At 42.3% G+C, this 16,302-nt stretch overlaps 2 protein-coding genes across 2 annotated transcripts; both read right to left on the reverse strand. All coding sequences in view use genetic code 11, as the record gives it.

The window, feature by feature from the left end:
* Positions 1 to 2,999: 2,999 nt before the first annotated feature.
* EGR_07352 (NAD(P) transhydrogenase) lies at positions 3,000 to 4,146 on the reverse strand (the record flags this gene model as incomplete). The annotated part of the gene is made up of 2 exons (XM_024496601.1): positions 3,000 to 3,049; positions 3,924 to 4,146. 2 exons carry the CDS (start codon positions 4,144 to 4,146, stop codon positions 3,000 to 3,002), a joined length of 273 nt encoding a protein of 90 aa, XP_024348980.1.
* A 7,184-nt stretch (positions 4,147 to 11,330) lies between these two features.
* Positions 11,331 to 14,202, reverse strand: EGR_07353 (NAD(P) transhydrogenase subunit alpha; the record flags this gene model as incomplete). The annotated part of the gene is made up of 5 exons (XM_024496602.1): positions 11,331 to 11,546; positions 12,592 to 12,779; positions 13,481 to 13,646; positions 13,714 to 13,959; positions 14,008 to 14,202. 5 exons carry the CDS (start codon positions 14,200 to 14,202, stop codon positions 11,331 to 11,333), a joined length of 1,011 nt encoding a protein of 336 aa, XP_024348981.1.
* Between the last annotated feature and the right edge of the window lie 2,100 nt (positions 14,203 to 16,302).

Genomic DNA, 16,302 nt, shown 5'->3' on the forward strand with positions numbered 1-16,302 from the left:
AAAAAGAGTGTCTAAAAGTCTTGACTAATGGCAAGGTTTTTATGAATGCCACCTAATTGTATCTCACTTATGAAAATAAAGTGACGATCCGAAAAACGGTAAGAATTGTAAGTGTAATTACATGGAACGTACTAAAGTTCCTGGGGTATCTACATTAATTTGTACATAATCACAGAGACTGTAATACTTCGAACTTCTGTTCAACTCTTCATTTGGATTATGTGGACACCTAGAGCTCCATCACTGTAATCACCCTCGTCAGTACGGCCTCCGGGTCGTGCCAGTAGCCACCCAGCCCTCCTGTTCCGTCCCAGTAATGATGACTTCTTTCGCCTTTAGGAAAGACTCAGGACGCCAAATTGGCAGTGGCGGAAAGCAAATCCAATCCCATGGAACAACCACCCTGATTTCTATTACTGAATGCTAAACCAAAATGTGACAGATTAGGAGCATTTGCTGCAGATGAGAGAATCGGTGACAACCCCTAACGGAAAGGCTCGAAATGACGTCTATCTTCGGGAACAAACTCGGTCCCGTGTTCTGCAGGAAAGCCAAAAACAAGTGAAGCGACACTAGCTGCGAACGATCTGGAATGTTTCTTATGGAGCTGCCTACGGTACCCATATAAGGATGTCAACAAGGTGAACACTACCATCTGGAGAGAATTAAGATATGGAATTGAGCAGAAACGAGGAATAGGCATGAAATCCCATTCCCAAGAGACCATTTAAATACCGTCCTTTGTTATACGACTGACTTTAGGTCAGTTATTCTTATGACTGGCGATGGGCATGCGGGATGACCATCACATCTCCTCCTTCCCCACTACAGCTTCCAGATCCAGTGAAGTTGCCAAGAGGCATCAGTGACGTTGTGATCACTTATCTTCTGAATTGCAGGCAAATTCAATGGCTAGTGCAAATAGTTCGTGGGTGCTTTCTTTCTTACAACACCGACTACGTTGTGATAGTCAAAGCAGGAAGTTGATCAAGGGGAGCGCCGAGGACGACGCTTAACAGGAGAAAGAGTTCTAGTAACAATCCGATTGTTTGTTTAAGCATGCGTCTCGATTAGGTGGTTACTTAAGCCGCCGTCATTGTTCTTCCACTTGCCGACATGGCCTCTGGGTCACGGCGACAGCCTCTCAGTGATACATTTTCTCCGCTAGTGCTGACTTTTTCGACTTCCGGAAAGACTGAGGGCGCTACAAAGACACCCTTTCTTGCTACTTCCAGCAATATTTCTCCAAAATAATTTGAAAACTAAAAAAACCATTGCATTACGTGTGATACTTTATATCGAAAAATGTTCAAATTTACTTAGAGCTTTTTTGGGGACTGGAAAGTTGAACAGGTGTAACTGAAGCACCCATATCGCCTGATGTAACCAAGTAATTTAGAAGGATTTTTAAAGCCAAACTTCTTAAAATAATCACTACTACAATCCAAAGTGCTAAAGGCAGTCCAGCTGGGAAATTCATTTTCGTGGGACTCTCCGTCTATAGAAGCAACACACCTGAATCTAGCAAACTCGAATTCTACAGCGCCGCCTGGAAAAATATCTTCAGAGGAATATGGTGGACCAGAATGAGGGAGTATCTCTCCCCAATTTAATATGAGGTCCTCTCTGCGGGTCAGTTTTGTGATATAAAGTAGGAGATGTTGCATCAGCTTGTACAAATAAGGCGAAAAAGTTCTCCTTGATTCGCCATTCCTAACTGCCTTGGCTGCATCTGAAGGATAAGTTTTGTTTGGACACTCTGGAGTTGTACCGCATAGCCTTGAGCAAAGAAATTTCGTCTATCTTTGTTCCATCTTCAAAAAGTGTAACACACACAGTGAACGATTTCATCTCCACTCTACCACACAGGCAAAACCGGGTATAATTTTATGGGGATGCGGTAGTGCGTGAAGAAGATCCTTTAGTGAATGGTTTGCAGAACAACCAGTGATGTGGCCGCTGGCCTACCTAGCGTTGCAGTAACAAAACCATTTTTCATGGCCTTTTTATAGCGTGTGTATGAGCAGTGAAGAGTAAATCGAATCTTTGAGCCTCTCTGCATGACAGTTGACCCCTTTTTGGTGAGCTTCTACCACAGGTTTCTCAGTTAATGCACGTTTAAAATAATCTTTTTATAACTTAATTCAGACATCCACGAAAGTTGTTTCTGACATGTAAAGGTGGGGATTTTCTGCTGAAGTCACCAACCAACGTCAATCGGGTTTGAATGACATTTCGTCATAAGGGTTTAAAAGGAGAGGATTGTGGCACAGCACAATAACGAATACCACACGGATAGACTGATGCCTATCTACCTATGCTTCAAAACACATGCATATAACCAAGTCCATACGAGTTACAAGAACTCATCGGCGAAAATGGCACGAACTCTTTGATCTTCTTATAAACATCAAGCGAGAGTCCGAAGAATGCTGGTGCAGATGGTTAATCCACACTATTTCATCAGTTGCCATGATAGATGTCACCATTCAATACGCAGAGAATGCTGCTCGTTGTTACAAAACACGAGACCGTGAAGAGATGAAAAACTGTCAGAAAGGGTGAGAAAATAAGAACTCCTCCTCTTTGCCTCTTGTAACTTATTCACCACTAACGTCCAGACTTTTTTCCATATCCGGTGCCACAAATGCTACATAGGTTTCTTATTTAATCCTAACAACTAGTTGCACCCTGCCATGTATTTCAAAGTTACGATAGTAGAGTGGTGAAAAATTTTTTTGTAGACTTTGCCTCAGCGATCTTGATTAGGTCCAGGACACGTCAAAGGCGCTCAACTGATGTCGGCAATCATAGGGCCAACAGTAGTACGAACAATTGAGCAAGGGATAGTTTCGTCGAGAATGGAGACTGGTAAGGTTTCTAAGTAATGTCTCTTTCGTCTGTAATCAGCTCAAAAAAATTAATTGAGAGCCTCTAGAGGCGAAAAGAACTTATCCCTAAATGTCTCTAACATTCTTAGAAGTGCTGTCGCATGTCGCCTAGTTTTCATAGACTGAGGTGCAGTAGCACGGCTGTAAGCAGGGCTGCACTAGCAGAAAACAGTATGAAAATTATCAAAGTACGCAGTGACAGATGAGGTGCTCTTCCTCTCTCTCAACATCATCTTGGAAAATTCCATGGTTATTACCTAATATCACTGGCGAAAAAAACAATATGAAGAACCACCAAAGGTTGAAGAGAAAGGAAATAAGAATGTTGAGATTTAAAAACTAGATGATTTTCTTTAAGTTTTTTAAAAATTTATCACTTTTGACAAACATTGCTTCATTTTTTTAGGCGATAAAAAGGAGAAATGGGTGGTAGAGAAGATTCAACAGAGGATTCAATGAAGGTTTAAAAGAACAGAGATGACAGTGAATTGGCCGGAAGAAGGAGACCACCTTCTCTAAATTAGCTTTAGAATTACCTTAAATGCCACTCTGCCCTTCTTTGACTAAAGGTAAAGAATATTTAACAAAAGAGTCTGTAGAATTGTTAACAAGTGAAAGAGAAGGGGACAGAATCCTAAGTACCTAGAAAAGGACAACTCTCCAGCTTGCATCACCCTGAATTTGAGCCCAATGCTATGGCCTGGTGGTTCATTCGCGTGGACAAGGAAGCAGAACAACTGATACGAAAGCAGAGTGACATCAGCAGGAATTGGGTATTAGGGAATTAAAACCTCATTCCTTCAACCATTCCCAAGAACTTCGCAGCAGGTACCATCTACTGCGAGACACATGTGAACATGTGGAGAATAAAATTGGAAAAGAAATGAACGGGCACGTTCTCAGCTACAGCAAAGATTTGCTCCCATTCATTACCTCGGCTATGTCAGTAGCTACCTCAGCCTCTAATTTGGCACACAAATGTCGTGGGAGGAAATAAAGGAATAAGGAAATTGCATGATGGAAAGCACGCACCCTTGTCCTTTGGCATCATGGCAACGAGGAAGTTGGTGAGGTTATTGGCGAAGAGGGCTGACGCCTGCCCAGCAAGGCGAGAGGCGAAGTCAGTGTAGCCGATGTGTACCACCCGATTCGCTCCGCCCACGTACATCTCCCCGGGCCGTGTGGTCTCCACGTTGCCACCCGCCTCCGCGGCCAAATCCACGATCACCGCACCCGGTCGCATCGAATCTACCATCGCCTATATCCATAATTTGCTCAAAATCAGATCTTCGTACCCGTGTGTGTCTATATGATCGCCTCTATGAAGGGGAGTGCGAGTCGTGAGAGCTTTTAAGGGGAAGTATTAGCCCTATTTAGTCTTAACAATAGACGGTAGCAATGGAATCTGCAGACAGTTTAGAAAGGCACATTTCCTATTTTTTCCAGGAAAAAGTGTCATCGAAATTATTAAATGGGATCTCTGTTTGTTTGGACCTAAAAGGGTGCTTTAATTATATTAGGTAAAGATGGGACATTAGCGTTTCCAGTAGAAGGGAAAAAACAAACTTCATGGGTTGGAAATTGCAGCCGTTCGCTACTACCACTGCATCTGTACAATCATTTTGGCAGAAAGTGCAGTCGAGCAACTTTAACTCGATCTTGGTGCTCAGAGTCCACTAGCCTATCGAGATTTGCATATTTTGATGTTCAGAAATGATTGTATTCACCGATAGTACAGAAAGATTATCCGGTTATTCGCAGAAGTGACTCCCATACCATAGGCTGGGAACCACCACAACCAAGACTATCGCTGACAAATATCCGGTTTTCTTCAAACCGTTTACTTCATTCAATCAGCTGTCGTACGGCTGAACGGATAAGCGTCCAACCACTGTCAAACCGTGCTTGAAGTCTTCTGCAGATACAAATGTCCTCAGATTTCATGTTTTTGTTTACAAGAAGCTACGTTAATCACCCCATGCATTGCCACTAGTGTCTACCATAAAAAGTTGGGCCAACTTTTGGTTTCGGTGCATGTTAGCAAACATGTCTCCTTTGTGGCCACTTACCTATGGGTTTCACAGCCCATCTTACTTCAGTGAGATAACGCTTACCAAAGTTTAACCAAGCACATGGCAGGCTCATTCTCCCCTTGCAGTGAATCAGATCGCGTGAGGATGAGGGACCCTATTTCTCCTTTCAAGCAACATATTCATCTAAGATTTTAGTTTTAATTCCACCCCAAATCGACTAGGCGTCTGGAGAAGACTGCATGCGTCACATCAAGACAACCGTCTTCGAAATTTCCTAACCATTCATAGACAATGAAGTTTTGCTGCATACTGAAAGCATTTGTTGAGGGAAAATTTATGCGCTTTCTCACAACACCCACCATATGCCAGTGTTTTTCCTCGGGCGAGATCGTGTTCAAGCTCTACAGCTGTCTTCATCCTTGGATGTACATTTATGCCAGATAGCAAGGGCAGGTGCTTTAATAAACAAAATCAGTCACACAGCGTCCTTCACCTTGACCAATCGCAACCCACCAAACACAAAATTGGAAATATGCTGACGGTCACTCGTGTGCTTGCAATTTAGATGGTTCCACTTATGAGTTGTCATTTCAGCCTGCTTTGATATGCATTACTTAGGATTAAGAATCACAATCTCGATTACAAAATACCACTTTTAGACCCTACTCAGCATACTTGGAGGTCTAGGTCCATCTCAAATCTTGTTGATGAATAGTCTATAACAATTTAAAGTGTATATCTGCTTCCGGTTTTTTTACACTCTTGTCTTTTCGGAAAAAAGACACGTTTTTCAGTAATAAAACTTGATGAGAATTTGTTAGCATTGTCACGTATATGTGAGGCGCATTTTTTTTCCGATTTTTAACAGCATTTTTGTTAGTTTAGTGTTATCATTTCTCCTCCGAGGGCTTGGTAGTGAAGGCGTAAAGACATTTTGGCAGCCATTTTTGCAATCAACTTCTCTGAAGTCGTCGCTTTAATAACAAAATGATGCCCTTTCAACCCAAGTTAGAACTGAAAACTCGTGATTGTTTCAACATTTGTTGCAAGTTTAACCCATTCCCAGCATAGCTCAAAACAATCGAGTTAGGAATGGGTCAAGGTTATTTCTGAAGAAAAATGAAGACAGATTTGACTGAGCTTAGTGCAGTTTAGTTTCTTTTAGAAAATGCATCCAGATTGGGAAGTTGGCACAAGTTTTTCAAAGATTTATTCTGATTCAATACACGAAATTGAGTAATCATTTTGCTGCCCATGATCCAACTGAGAAATGAGCGAGGAGGCTGGTAGAGGAAATTATCAATTGACCGAATATATTCGCACGAAATTTGGTATAACTCCCTGTAACAACTTTTTTACAACCTGTAAGGTTATACGAAGTATACACGATGTTATATGCGTGTACTTTGTAAAGCATAGATAGGTCGGCATGAGCATATCAGTAGGGCGCACCCAATTGTGTACTCTTCCATGGTCCAGGTACCTTGACCTTTCATGTAGTGTAGGTCAAATTCGTTGAAATTGCCTGACTGTCAGCTTTTAAAACTAAAAAACTCCATATAGAATGTATAAAGTACGTGGGCAACATGTCCCCAAGAAACGGTGACGATGTATTCCGATCAAGGAGATACTCACGTTGTGAGCATGAGGATTTATGAACCACCAACCTTCCGGCTGGTTCGTTTACGCCTGCATCAACTGGGTAAGTCGTGGTGGGAGGTAAGCAAATGATTTTCACCCATACACCGTGAACTTATAGATGGGAAAAAGCTTAAAAGATCATCAATTTGTTCTTCACTTCACTCGTCGACCGGTTGAAAGAATGTCCTACTCTTATTCTTGTCGGAAGAGAGCTGAACTTACCCGTGAGAAGACCTTCAATCGCACGTTAGTTAGGATGGAAGGAAAGGAGGGAGGGGGGAATGGAAATGCTCCTCTTCATTTCTTTGATGATATTGCTCCACGCAATGAAGATTACGTTTTCTTATCAAGTGACCTGTCAAATAGTCAGCGGAAAGGTGGAAAATGGAAGTGAGATAAGAATAAAGAGGGATGGGGCATGCAAATAGTTTATTTGTCCTTTGAGACAAAACGTCTTACGAGACTGGAATTGGCAACTAGCTTGTGACTCTTGGGCAGAGAATTACCAATTTTAAGGGAATTTATTTTGACAAGAGGCTTTCTCCTTTTTCACCATCTATTTACCATAACAGAACCCCCTCCAGTTTATCTGATTATCTTACATAAATAACCTCCAAAATTAGTTATTGTTCAACGTTTTAAGTTTAGATCGTTTTCAACATCTCCGCTGAATACAAGATACCAATTTTGGTGCACTGCTTCGAAACGTATTTATCGTGAAGCGGAAAAAAGCCGTTTAACGTTTTATTTTGTTGTGGCTTAGTCTTGTTTTAGTGGTCGATTAAACTGTGCGGGCTCTTCAGTCCCCACAACTTGGATTTTCATCGCGAGGCATGGTCTTCCAGATGTGCCTATAGCGCCCGCTCCCAATCCTGCTCTTCCGTACACGTACAGCAGACCGTTGGCAGGCCTTATTGCAACCTCAAGGAAGGCTTGACAGCGGTTTTATTTTCTAACATCGAAGATGCTAAGTTGGAACTTAAAAGTCATTTCGCAGTTCAGGCTACAACACAAGTGGAACTTTTGGGTGGATCCAAAGCAAGCGCCCCTCCCGTGATTCATTAATGACCGGGAGGTTATTAAAGCGTTTAAAGTTCCAATGAGGATGCTAGAATCCAAAGTGGAAACCTATGAGCGAGAATGTTTACTTGCCATGGAGGGTCAACCAGGCTAATGAATGAATCATGCGGGGGACTTTTGTGGATAAAGTTCATGTCCCCTCATGAAGGTTTAAACTTCACCTCAGTATCCCCAACGTGGTTCGTGGTTTGGGCACTTTTAGAGGAGAAATCCACCAATTTGAAAGAGCAGCCTCCCTGACATCTGAAGTAAATTTGCCGATCTAAACAGGGGAAAAATTTTCCCCTTTGGTCTGCTTGTGCAATCACGAAAATTGTTCAGCTGACATCTTTCGATCATGGAAGCGAAGTAGCATAAAACTGTAAGCACTTACTTCCATAAGTGACGTTAGAAATGTCTATTCCAATTACGGGAGTTTTTCGGGGTAAATCGAAACTTTTGGACTCACGGAAGTAGTGGTGCAAAGTACAATTGCTCAAGCGTTCAAATAATATATGGAAAGATTCGTCCGGTTCCACTACAGGTTATTGCCTTGATGAGACGTTCCACGCCCTGGCTGAGTGTTCACAGGACTGACCACTGCGGTGGTAGACTGGGAACCGCTATGAACGAGATTGCCACTGGCGTACAGTCATCTTCAATAAGTTTGTCCCGTGGGCTTGAAATCTCTTGCCTATATCCGCAGATTTTATGCTTCGTTCAGTACCTCATGCTACTGCACTACCACCATTGCTGGCCATCCTAACTAAGGCAGTTTGCATTGGTCCACAGCATGTAAGCTGACCATCAGAGGGCAAAAAGCTTGCTTTCTACTTACTATCGCGTTTAGCATCCCACGATGGTGTCCCTTTTTATTCGTGTAAACTTCGAAATCACAGTTTAACTAGAACGGTTCTCCGCCATCGACTCATGGTTTTAAATATTCACCTTCGGTACTTAGTTCTGCGTTATTTTCTATCTTCGTAGTGGACCTGGTTGCTGGATGTCCATGGGAATCTCCACTCATCTTCGAAAGCTTCAATCCATTCATGGGCAACCCGAACGCCAAAAGCGGACGACGAAAGTGCATATAATTCATTTCCTAACTATCTTTACCTCAATGTTACACAACTGCAAAAGCAAGCACTCTAATGAACCGGACCAACTATGGCAATGCTTAATCTTCCATCGTCTGTCATCACAGTAGTAGTCATAGGGAAGCTTTTCTATAAGCCCCGTGGGATTTGGGACCTTTTTGACCACAAGCTCAGTCATTTCTCGGATCGAAACGAGGAAGGTGTTCGAGAGCCAATTGCCTGTAAAAAGATCCTATAACACTTAGAGATGAACCCTAAAATACCTCAACTTTCTGTTCCTTATTGTCCATTTGACACGACATCAGCTCACTTTTGGACAAACCGAAACCGCATGAACACGCATTGTTCGAGTAATTTGAAATGTAACAGATCACAGCCTCTCGATCCTTCTCGGCCAGCTTCCAATCCTTGTCAATTTGTTTCAAGTGGACAAGTAATTACGTCAAACGGTTCTTCAACCACTAATCCTTGCGCAGCTTGAAATGGAGGTATAATGTAACAATTTTTTCAAGTGATTTTAGTTTTCCATTCACCATGTTATATACGTTAACAACCCACAAAATTCTATTAATTATATCAAGAAATTGCTCTCGAGACAGATGGGGCTCAGGCGCCACACTGGTAGCAGTAGTAAACGAACGTGGTCCGACTGAACAAGAAAATCTAGCTTCTTTGGCTGGATGCCAAAATCAAATGCCAACCTTAGATGACGAAATTGAACAATTTGAAAAACACAAAAAGCAGTCGTTGTAAAGAATTGTTCATCCTTGATCACTCGCGATGCGATTCGCGTAGAGGAATCAGCTCTGGATCCAACAAAATATTTAATTGACGTGAGGGGCAAATGTGTGGGAAAGCAGCGTATGGTCTTTGCTCCTGACACCTGAATACTTTGCAAACTGCCAATCCAGAAATAGTGACCCCAGGGAGCACCGAGGACGATGCCTTGTTTTAATCATCAATTTAACTACACTGACTCTCTAATCACCAGTGGTTTCAATTCCCCTTTCGATGGTGTTGTATTCCTTTGCGTTTTGCCGCTCATATCATTTCTGTCAACAGACCACCATAGTGTGCTGCAGGTGTATCCTTTTATCATCAAAAGACGCATTAAAAAAGTATTCAACCTTAATACTACTAAATTTCTTACCATAGTTCATAGAGAGGGACGGTTTTAAGCAATATTTATTTGTAAGGAATTTCGGGCTGTCTCATTGAAGGGCAAACTTGACATTTGTTGATGACTGACTGGTACCTTAAAGCACTTCACCTGTTAAAAATTTACCTCCCTTCCTAACGACACACAGGCTTCTCAGCCCCACTCACATAAAACATTTCTTCTCTAAAGGCAGGCAACTTGGCCTTTACCCTTTGTGTGTATCTATCTCGCGTTCATTGTTTTTGTCTGTTTGTTGCACTCCGCATGTGATCATGTGAAGTTGGAGACGGTGAGGCTTTCTGGGACTGAAGCAATGGGTGTGTCAGATGCACGAGGTAGATGGCTTGGAGAGGATTAATGTCATGATCGTTGGCGCAGCCAACGCTGAAATGCGAAAGCCACTTCTCATCCCAAGTCAGTCAGCTAACAGTCCTTTTCAAATAGCGGAGAGTGAAGAGCAAATCGAGTCTTTTAGGCTTACTGCATGGTATCTGGCGCTCATTTGCTGGACCTTCTGCCACGACTTCCCAAACAAACTGTTTTGTCACTCAAGTTAGGCATCAATGAAGCTTCGAACGAGGTTAATCAATGGTGACACGTAACCCCTTGTTTCGATTAAGAATAAAGGATCTCGATGGATGTGACGCTGAGCCACAGTTTTCGAATTACTTCTGGTTGGTAGGTTATGCTCCTGCACCTTCTACAAATGCTGCACAAAGTGAATGAGAAGTTACCGCTGCTCTGAAATCGTGTTCGCCTCGATTTGTAAAGCAAACACACTGGACTTGTATCATGCCGTGTGGGTTCGGAATGAGAGGAAGGTGGTACAGAATCGCCTTTTTGATCATATGATGGGTTTCCCACTTAAAAACTCCAATGATAAGTAGTGGACAGAAGTAGAGGCAGTGGGTTCACCTCTTTCTGGTGGGGGCAAATCAGGCTTGCCTATGATGCGGTAGGGAATGTTAGCTCAGGTACATCTAGCATTCAGTGCTGGTAGAAAAGATAGGTGACGCAAAATTTAAAGCCGTAAAATTCCACCATGCAGCTCTCATTGTTAAGTCTGATATGATAAAAGAGTTAAGAATATTAAATAAAAAGTCTATTTGACGGTCAGTGGAGTTTGATGAGCATATGTGGGACCGTTACAAGCCTACAGAGGGCTACTTTTACGGAGAGAAAATAAATGGGGCTTAGATCTACCCAAGTTTACATAATTATTTTTGGCGTGATCTTTGATTACAAGGTTTTCTATCAAAATATTTTGAAGGATAAATCAGGGAGAAATTAGAATAATGCATTGTGACAGGCAGCTCCATCCCCAATCACACTGCGCAAGTATTAATTTAATGTCGCCTTAATTCATCGTCTCCTCACATGAGATGCATGGGGTAGTATGTGACAAACAAACACTCGCTGTCTAACACAGGTCTGTTTGTGGAGGGGCGATCTAGATGGGTGAACCGCTCACGCGGCGATGTGCATGCACAAACGTGTATGATGTGCTCACCTTGGTGATGAGTTTGGGTGCTGGCTTGCCAGGAATGAGAGCGCTGGTGATGATAATATCCACTTCCTTGGCTTGCTTTGCAAAAAGTGCCATTTCTGCGTCGAGGAACTCCTTTGACATCTCCTTTGCGTAGCCACCACCACCTTCTCCCGCCTCCTGCCGGGTGGATGGGGAAGGAGGAAAAGGAGATTAAATCGTGAGGATAAGTGCTTGAATAAATATACATTTAAGTAAGCTGGCTCTTCAGTCAGTGCGGGCTTCGGCCTCCGCATTTGGGTGTCGAGAGGTTCCGTTCACGTTATTTCTGCTAACTGCTCGAAGACACTGGTGTCATAAAGTTTCATCCTTATAACATCCCTAAAAAGAACTCGGACGCCGTGGGTTGAAGCGAGCGAAAATCCTGGTTTTCCTATCTGGAAGACTTTTCTTGTCACAGAAAAGATACGCACTATGAATAGCTGAATCCGCAGAGACTCCGGACTATGGTAACTAACATCTCGAGCTAACCCAAACTTGGGAAACACCCATTGTGGGGCTGCCAACATCATCTGTATGAGGGTAAGCGAAGAGATAATGTCGCCCCCACATTGCCCATCACCTGAATAGGGGGCAGAGGAATGGTGAGAGAAAAGTGTCAGGACAAAGTGGATGCTGAATACCGTTTCTATAGGGCTACTTTAAACCAGGCTCTGGTAAGGGGTCCCACTGTTAGGCAACTATTCCTGCGAATCACGAGTAGGATAAAAATGCATTTGTTTTAGACTACCAGCACGTCTTGAGCAGGAAAAAACCCAGATATAGAGGCGATACACTACTGACGCTGGAATCAAACGACTTCTCATCTTGGTGGCCAGGTGAGGTGTAACACTCGTTCATAACGCGACTACGCTGCAGTCGCCAACGGGACGGAAGGGTGACCATACCGTGCGCAGAGGACAACGTTCAAATGAGGAATGAGATCATTGAAGAGAACAACGCTTCTTTAAGTTACCTGTTCCATTACTCGAATTTTAAAGTCTTCACAAGTTTCAGTAACCATCTTGATTTTTCGGAGCTATATCTAGGTACCTTAGGTTAACAGATCACAAGTACTGATGTGCATTTATAGCAGAATTCCATGTACGCTTAAGCATTTTGTATCTCCTGTAGAACTTGGACACTGTAGGGAGTAGAAGAGGAGGGATGCTCTACAAAGGCTTACCTTGAATTGAATGGTGAGGAATTCAGCACCTAAGGACTCCACTTGTTCGCGGACTGCTTCGCGAGTGTCGAAAGCGCGCACCGTCGCACCAAGACCCCGCGCCGTCGCCACAGCGGACAGACCGGCCACACCACCCCCAACTACCAGGACTTTGGCGGGAGGAATACGGCCAGCGGCAGTTATTTGTCCTAAGTATTGGAGAAGAGGGATGGCTAAGTGTAAATCAATTCCCAAAGCCTATATAGTTGGACCGTAATCAAAGTTCTTCATTGTTGATATTTTATGGCCTCAGCAACGAATTTAGGATATGTTGGCTTTACCTGGGTTAACTTAAAGACACTTGCACAAATCCGGCTCGAGCACAACTTATTTTTTGTCCATATTATCAGGCCAAAAGAGTCACAGCTCTTCCATTGTGGCTCGAATTTTGGGTAGGTAGCTTTCTATAAAAAAGAACTCTTATCATGAAATCAGAGTCCTTGAAAATCGACATCTCAGTAAGAAGAACCTTTTTCCAAATTCGATGCTTCCCGTCGGCGATATCGAAATAAGCATGTTCACATTACAAATCAACTAAGTTTTCATTTAACAAAAATAGTAGTTTTGAGAGTGCAGAGCAGTCAAAAAAGAAGTTCTTCAATCAAAAGGCCGGAAGCATAACACTACTTCATGCTTTTACCCAATAAATAAAGTGCATTGCAATTCAGTGTTCCTTCGGTACATTAGAATTGAAAAAACTATGGAAAAGATTACTCCTCAAATAGATGTTAATTTGCAATCACATGACATCTGAAACCGAAACATAGGGACTACGCTTTAAATTGAGTGCCTATGTGATAGAAAAATAGGACAAATAAAAGCTATGGACAACATTCAATCGCATATTTACCAGCAAAAAAATTGCTGTAATGCGAGGCAGCTTCAATAACTGCCTTATAACCAGCGATATTTGCCATACTGGAAAGTACATCGAAGGCCTGAGCTCGGCTAATACGTGGAATACAATCCAGTGCCAGTAAAGTGATCTTTCGCTCCGCAAGTTTATCAACAAGTTCCTATGTAGGGGGGAAGGAAAAAAGGTAAATATAACGAAGAGAGAGTTGTAAAACAGATAAAAAGTACCTTATTTTGCGCCGGATAAACCATGGAAATAAGAGTACTGTTCGTGTTGAGCAAGTTCACTTCTTTGTCAATCAGAGGGGAACGAACTTTTAGAACCACATCGCTTTGTGCGTAGAGGTCTTTTGCACCACTTTCAATTAGCTTTGCACCGGCTTTCACGTAATCTGAGTCAGGATATTGTGCTGATACTCCTGCTCCGGCTTGGACAATCAGGCTAAAGCCTTTGCCTGTTAGGGTTTTTACAGCCTTTCAAAATTATTAGGTGTGTAGGATAAGTAAAGGTATGCAACGTACATTAGGAGTGAGAGAAACCCTTTTTTCATTAGGGAACATCTCCTTTGGTACACCAATGCGAAGACCTTCACTTCTAGTTTTGCTAAAAGTTGCGGTAGCAGTTGTTGCAGCGAAGCGAACACAGGATGTTTTTAAGAAACCCCGGAAACAACGATTCACGCAATAAGCTCCCTGACGAAGAAGAATAGCCTCCATCGTATACTGCCTGAGTAAAAAGTCTGGATTGCGGAGAGAGTAGGAAAAATGACTAAATTATTGAAGCGAAAAGGGCAGACGGGATGGCTCGATTTACCGCCTCGCCATTAACCTTGAAGTGTAGTTTAAATAGCACTAATACAAAATGATTTAAAGTACTTTTCATTTTAGTTAAAAATTTTACATATAATGTCGCAAAAGTTTTAAACCGATTCAATAACAAAAGCGCATTGGCCATGTAAAGGATCTGCTTCAAGTACGAAATAACCAGGTTTGTCAAATTTCCCCTCATGCTAAATTAAGTCATCACCCTTATACTTTTCGTTTCTCATTTATTTTGGTAGCTAAATATCCTATATATGGCATTTTACACGCCTAGTTAATTGTCTAAGCAGAATCAATCCATTACCAGACACAACCAGGACAATCGTCACTATTTCAGTTTGAAAATAGGCAACAATACGCCTTAATTTGTTACATTTTTAAAACGGCTTCGAGGCAGCCTTGAAAGCCGTAAGAGGCAGTAGTAATGGCTTTGGGTCACATTACAGGGCGAAAATATAGTCTCTGAGGCTTGAAGCCTCCACCCATGTTTTTCGCAGCGCCGTAAAATAGCAGAATTACTAAGACTTATGGACAGTTCTCCCTTTAGTGAGTATCTGTGCAAACCGTTAGCTCTGACAGTTCTATCCAGTCCATAAGACTATGCACACTACATTCTTTCTGTATCTATAGCGGCGGTATCAGATTACTTACGTAAACCTTGGTCACTACTGTAGCGTTCCGGGACTCCCTGAAGACGAAAGAAGACAAAATACTCGGGCAGAATATATATTCAGCGCAGAGAAGGTGTCTGGGCTATTGGCATGGCTCAAAAGGCCAGCCCACCCAGCGAGGTACAAGGGGGCTAATTCAAAGTACAAAAGTGGCGCCTCACTAGTGCCGAGGGATAAACCTTTATCGTATTACGATACTTTCAACTTTTAAGGTAAACTGTGTGCGGCATATCCACTTCAAACTCCATTTCCATTCATATAGATCTGTACCGTCAATTGCTTGATGATAGTAAGATATATGGATTGTTTTTCGCATAACCTTATCAAAGTGGAAAGTTGTCACGCATTCAAAAATTGCATCTGAGGCTTAGATTATGAACTTCGACACAAGGTTTGAAAAGCTACCACCCAAGGCTAGATTTGTGAATATAGAAGTGTATCTGAGCAAAAAATACTGCTTTTTAAATCTGTAATTTCTCATGGTTGCGTGGGTATCCCACAACACCGAGTGAATACTATTTTATAATCGTTAAAAAATGGTCAAGAGACATTTCGTTTTTTGCCTTCTTGACTTTTTGATCTTGATTAATAACGCGAATTGTAAACAACTACAAGAACCATAAAGGTGGTTTTATGCCAGCAATTATCGTAATTACATTAGGGAGTATGTAGCAAGTGTGTCCTCCCTAGCGATGGGTGTTTAGATAGAGAGGTAGGGGAAATCGAAAGTGACACAAAGATGATGGCGGAATAGGTGAAGGTGTAGCTCCCCGAAACTGCTCTGGAAGCAAAAGAAGGCGTAATACTTGGGCATACAATGGCGAAGCCCTAAGTGACCTGTCATTAAAGCAGACGGTTAAGCAAGCGGTCAGCGCATTCCAAAAGTACATGCAAACTGAGTATAGATGTAGATGTAAATGCATGGGTGAACGGACGTTTTCTAATGGATTTGCTAATTACGCGGATTGTACTTTCACTAGGTAGCATGGTCGTCGGACATGCAAGTAGCCTTCTGCTCTTCCACCACACCAGCATAGTTTGCAACGACTTGAGGGAGGACTCGGGGTGCAACACTATGCAAAGATGAAAGTGGGGAGGATTAAAATATGAAATTAATCTGAAGCTCTTAACCCGTATGAATACTCGGGCCAGAAGTCTTGTTTTTCTCCTCTTTTCATATTTGTGAAGATGTTGCAAGTATCTTGATATTAAACTCGAGAACGTTGTTTTTGCCGCAATTTCTAAGAGGAGGCAAAGTAAACGCCTAAATAAGATGCGATATTTGTATTCATCTTCCCAAAAAAGCTCCTCTTCTGTAACCAAG

Source organism: Echinococcus granulosus (genome assembly GCF_000524195.1).
Source record: "Echinococcus granulosus chromosome Unknown EG_S00075, whole genome shotgun sequence".
Classification (NCBI taxonomy): Eukaryota; Metazoa; Platyhelminthes; class Cestoda; order Cyclophyllidea; family Taeniidae; genus Echinococcus; species Echinococcus granulosus.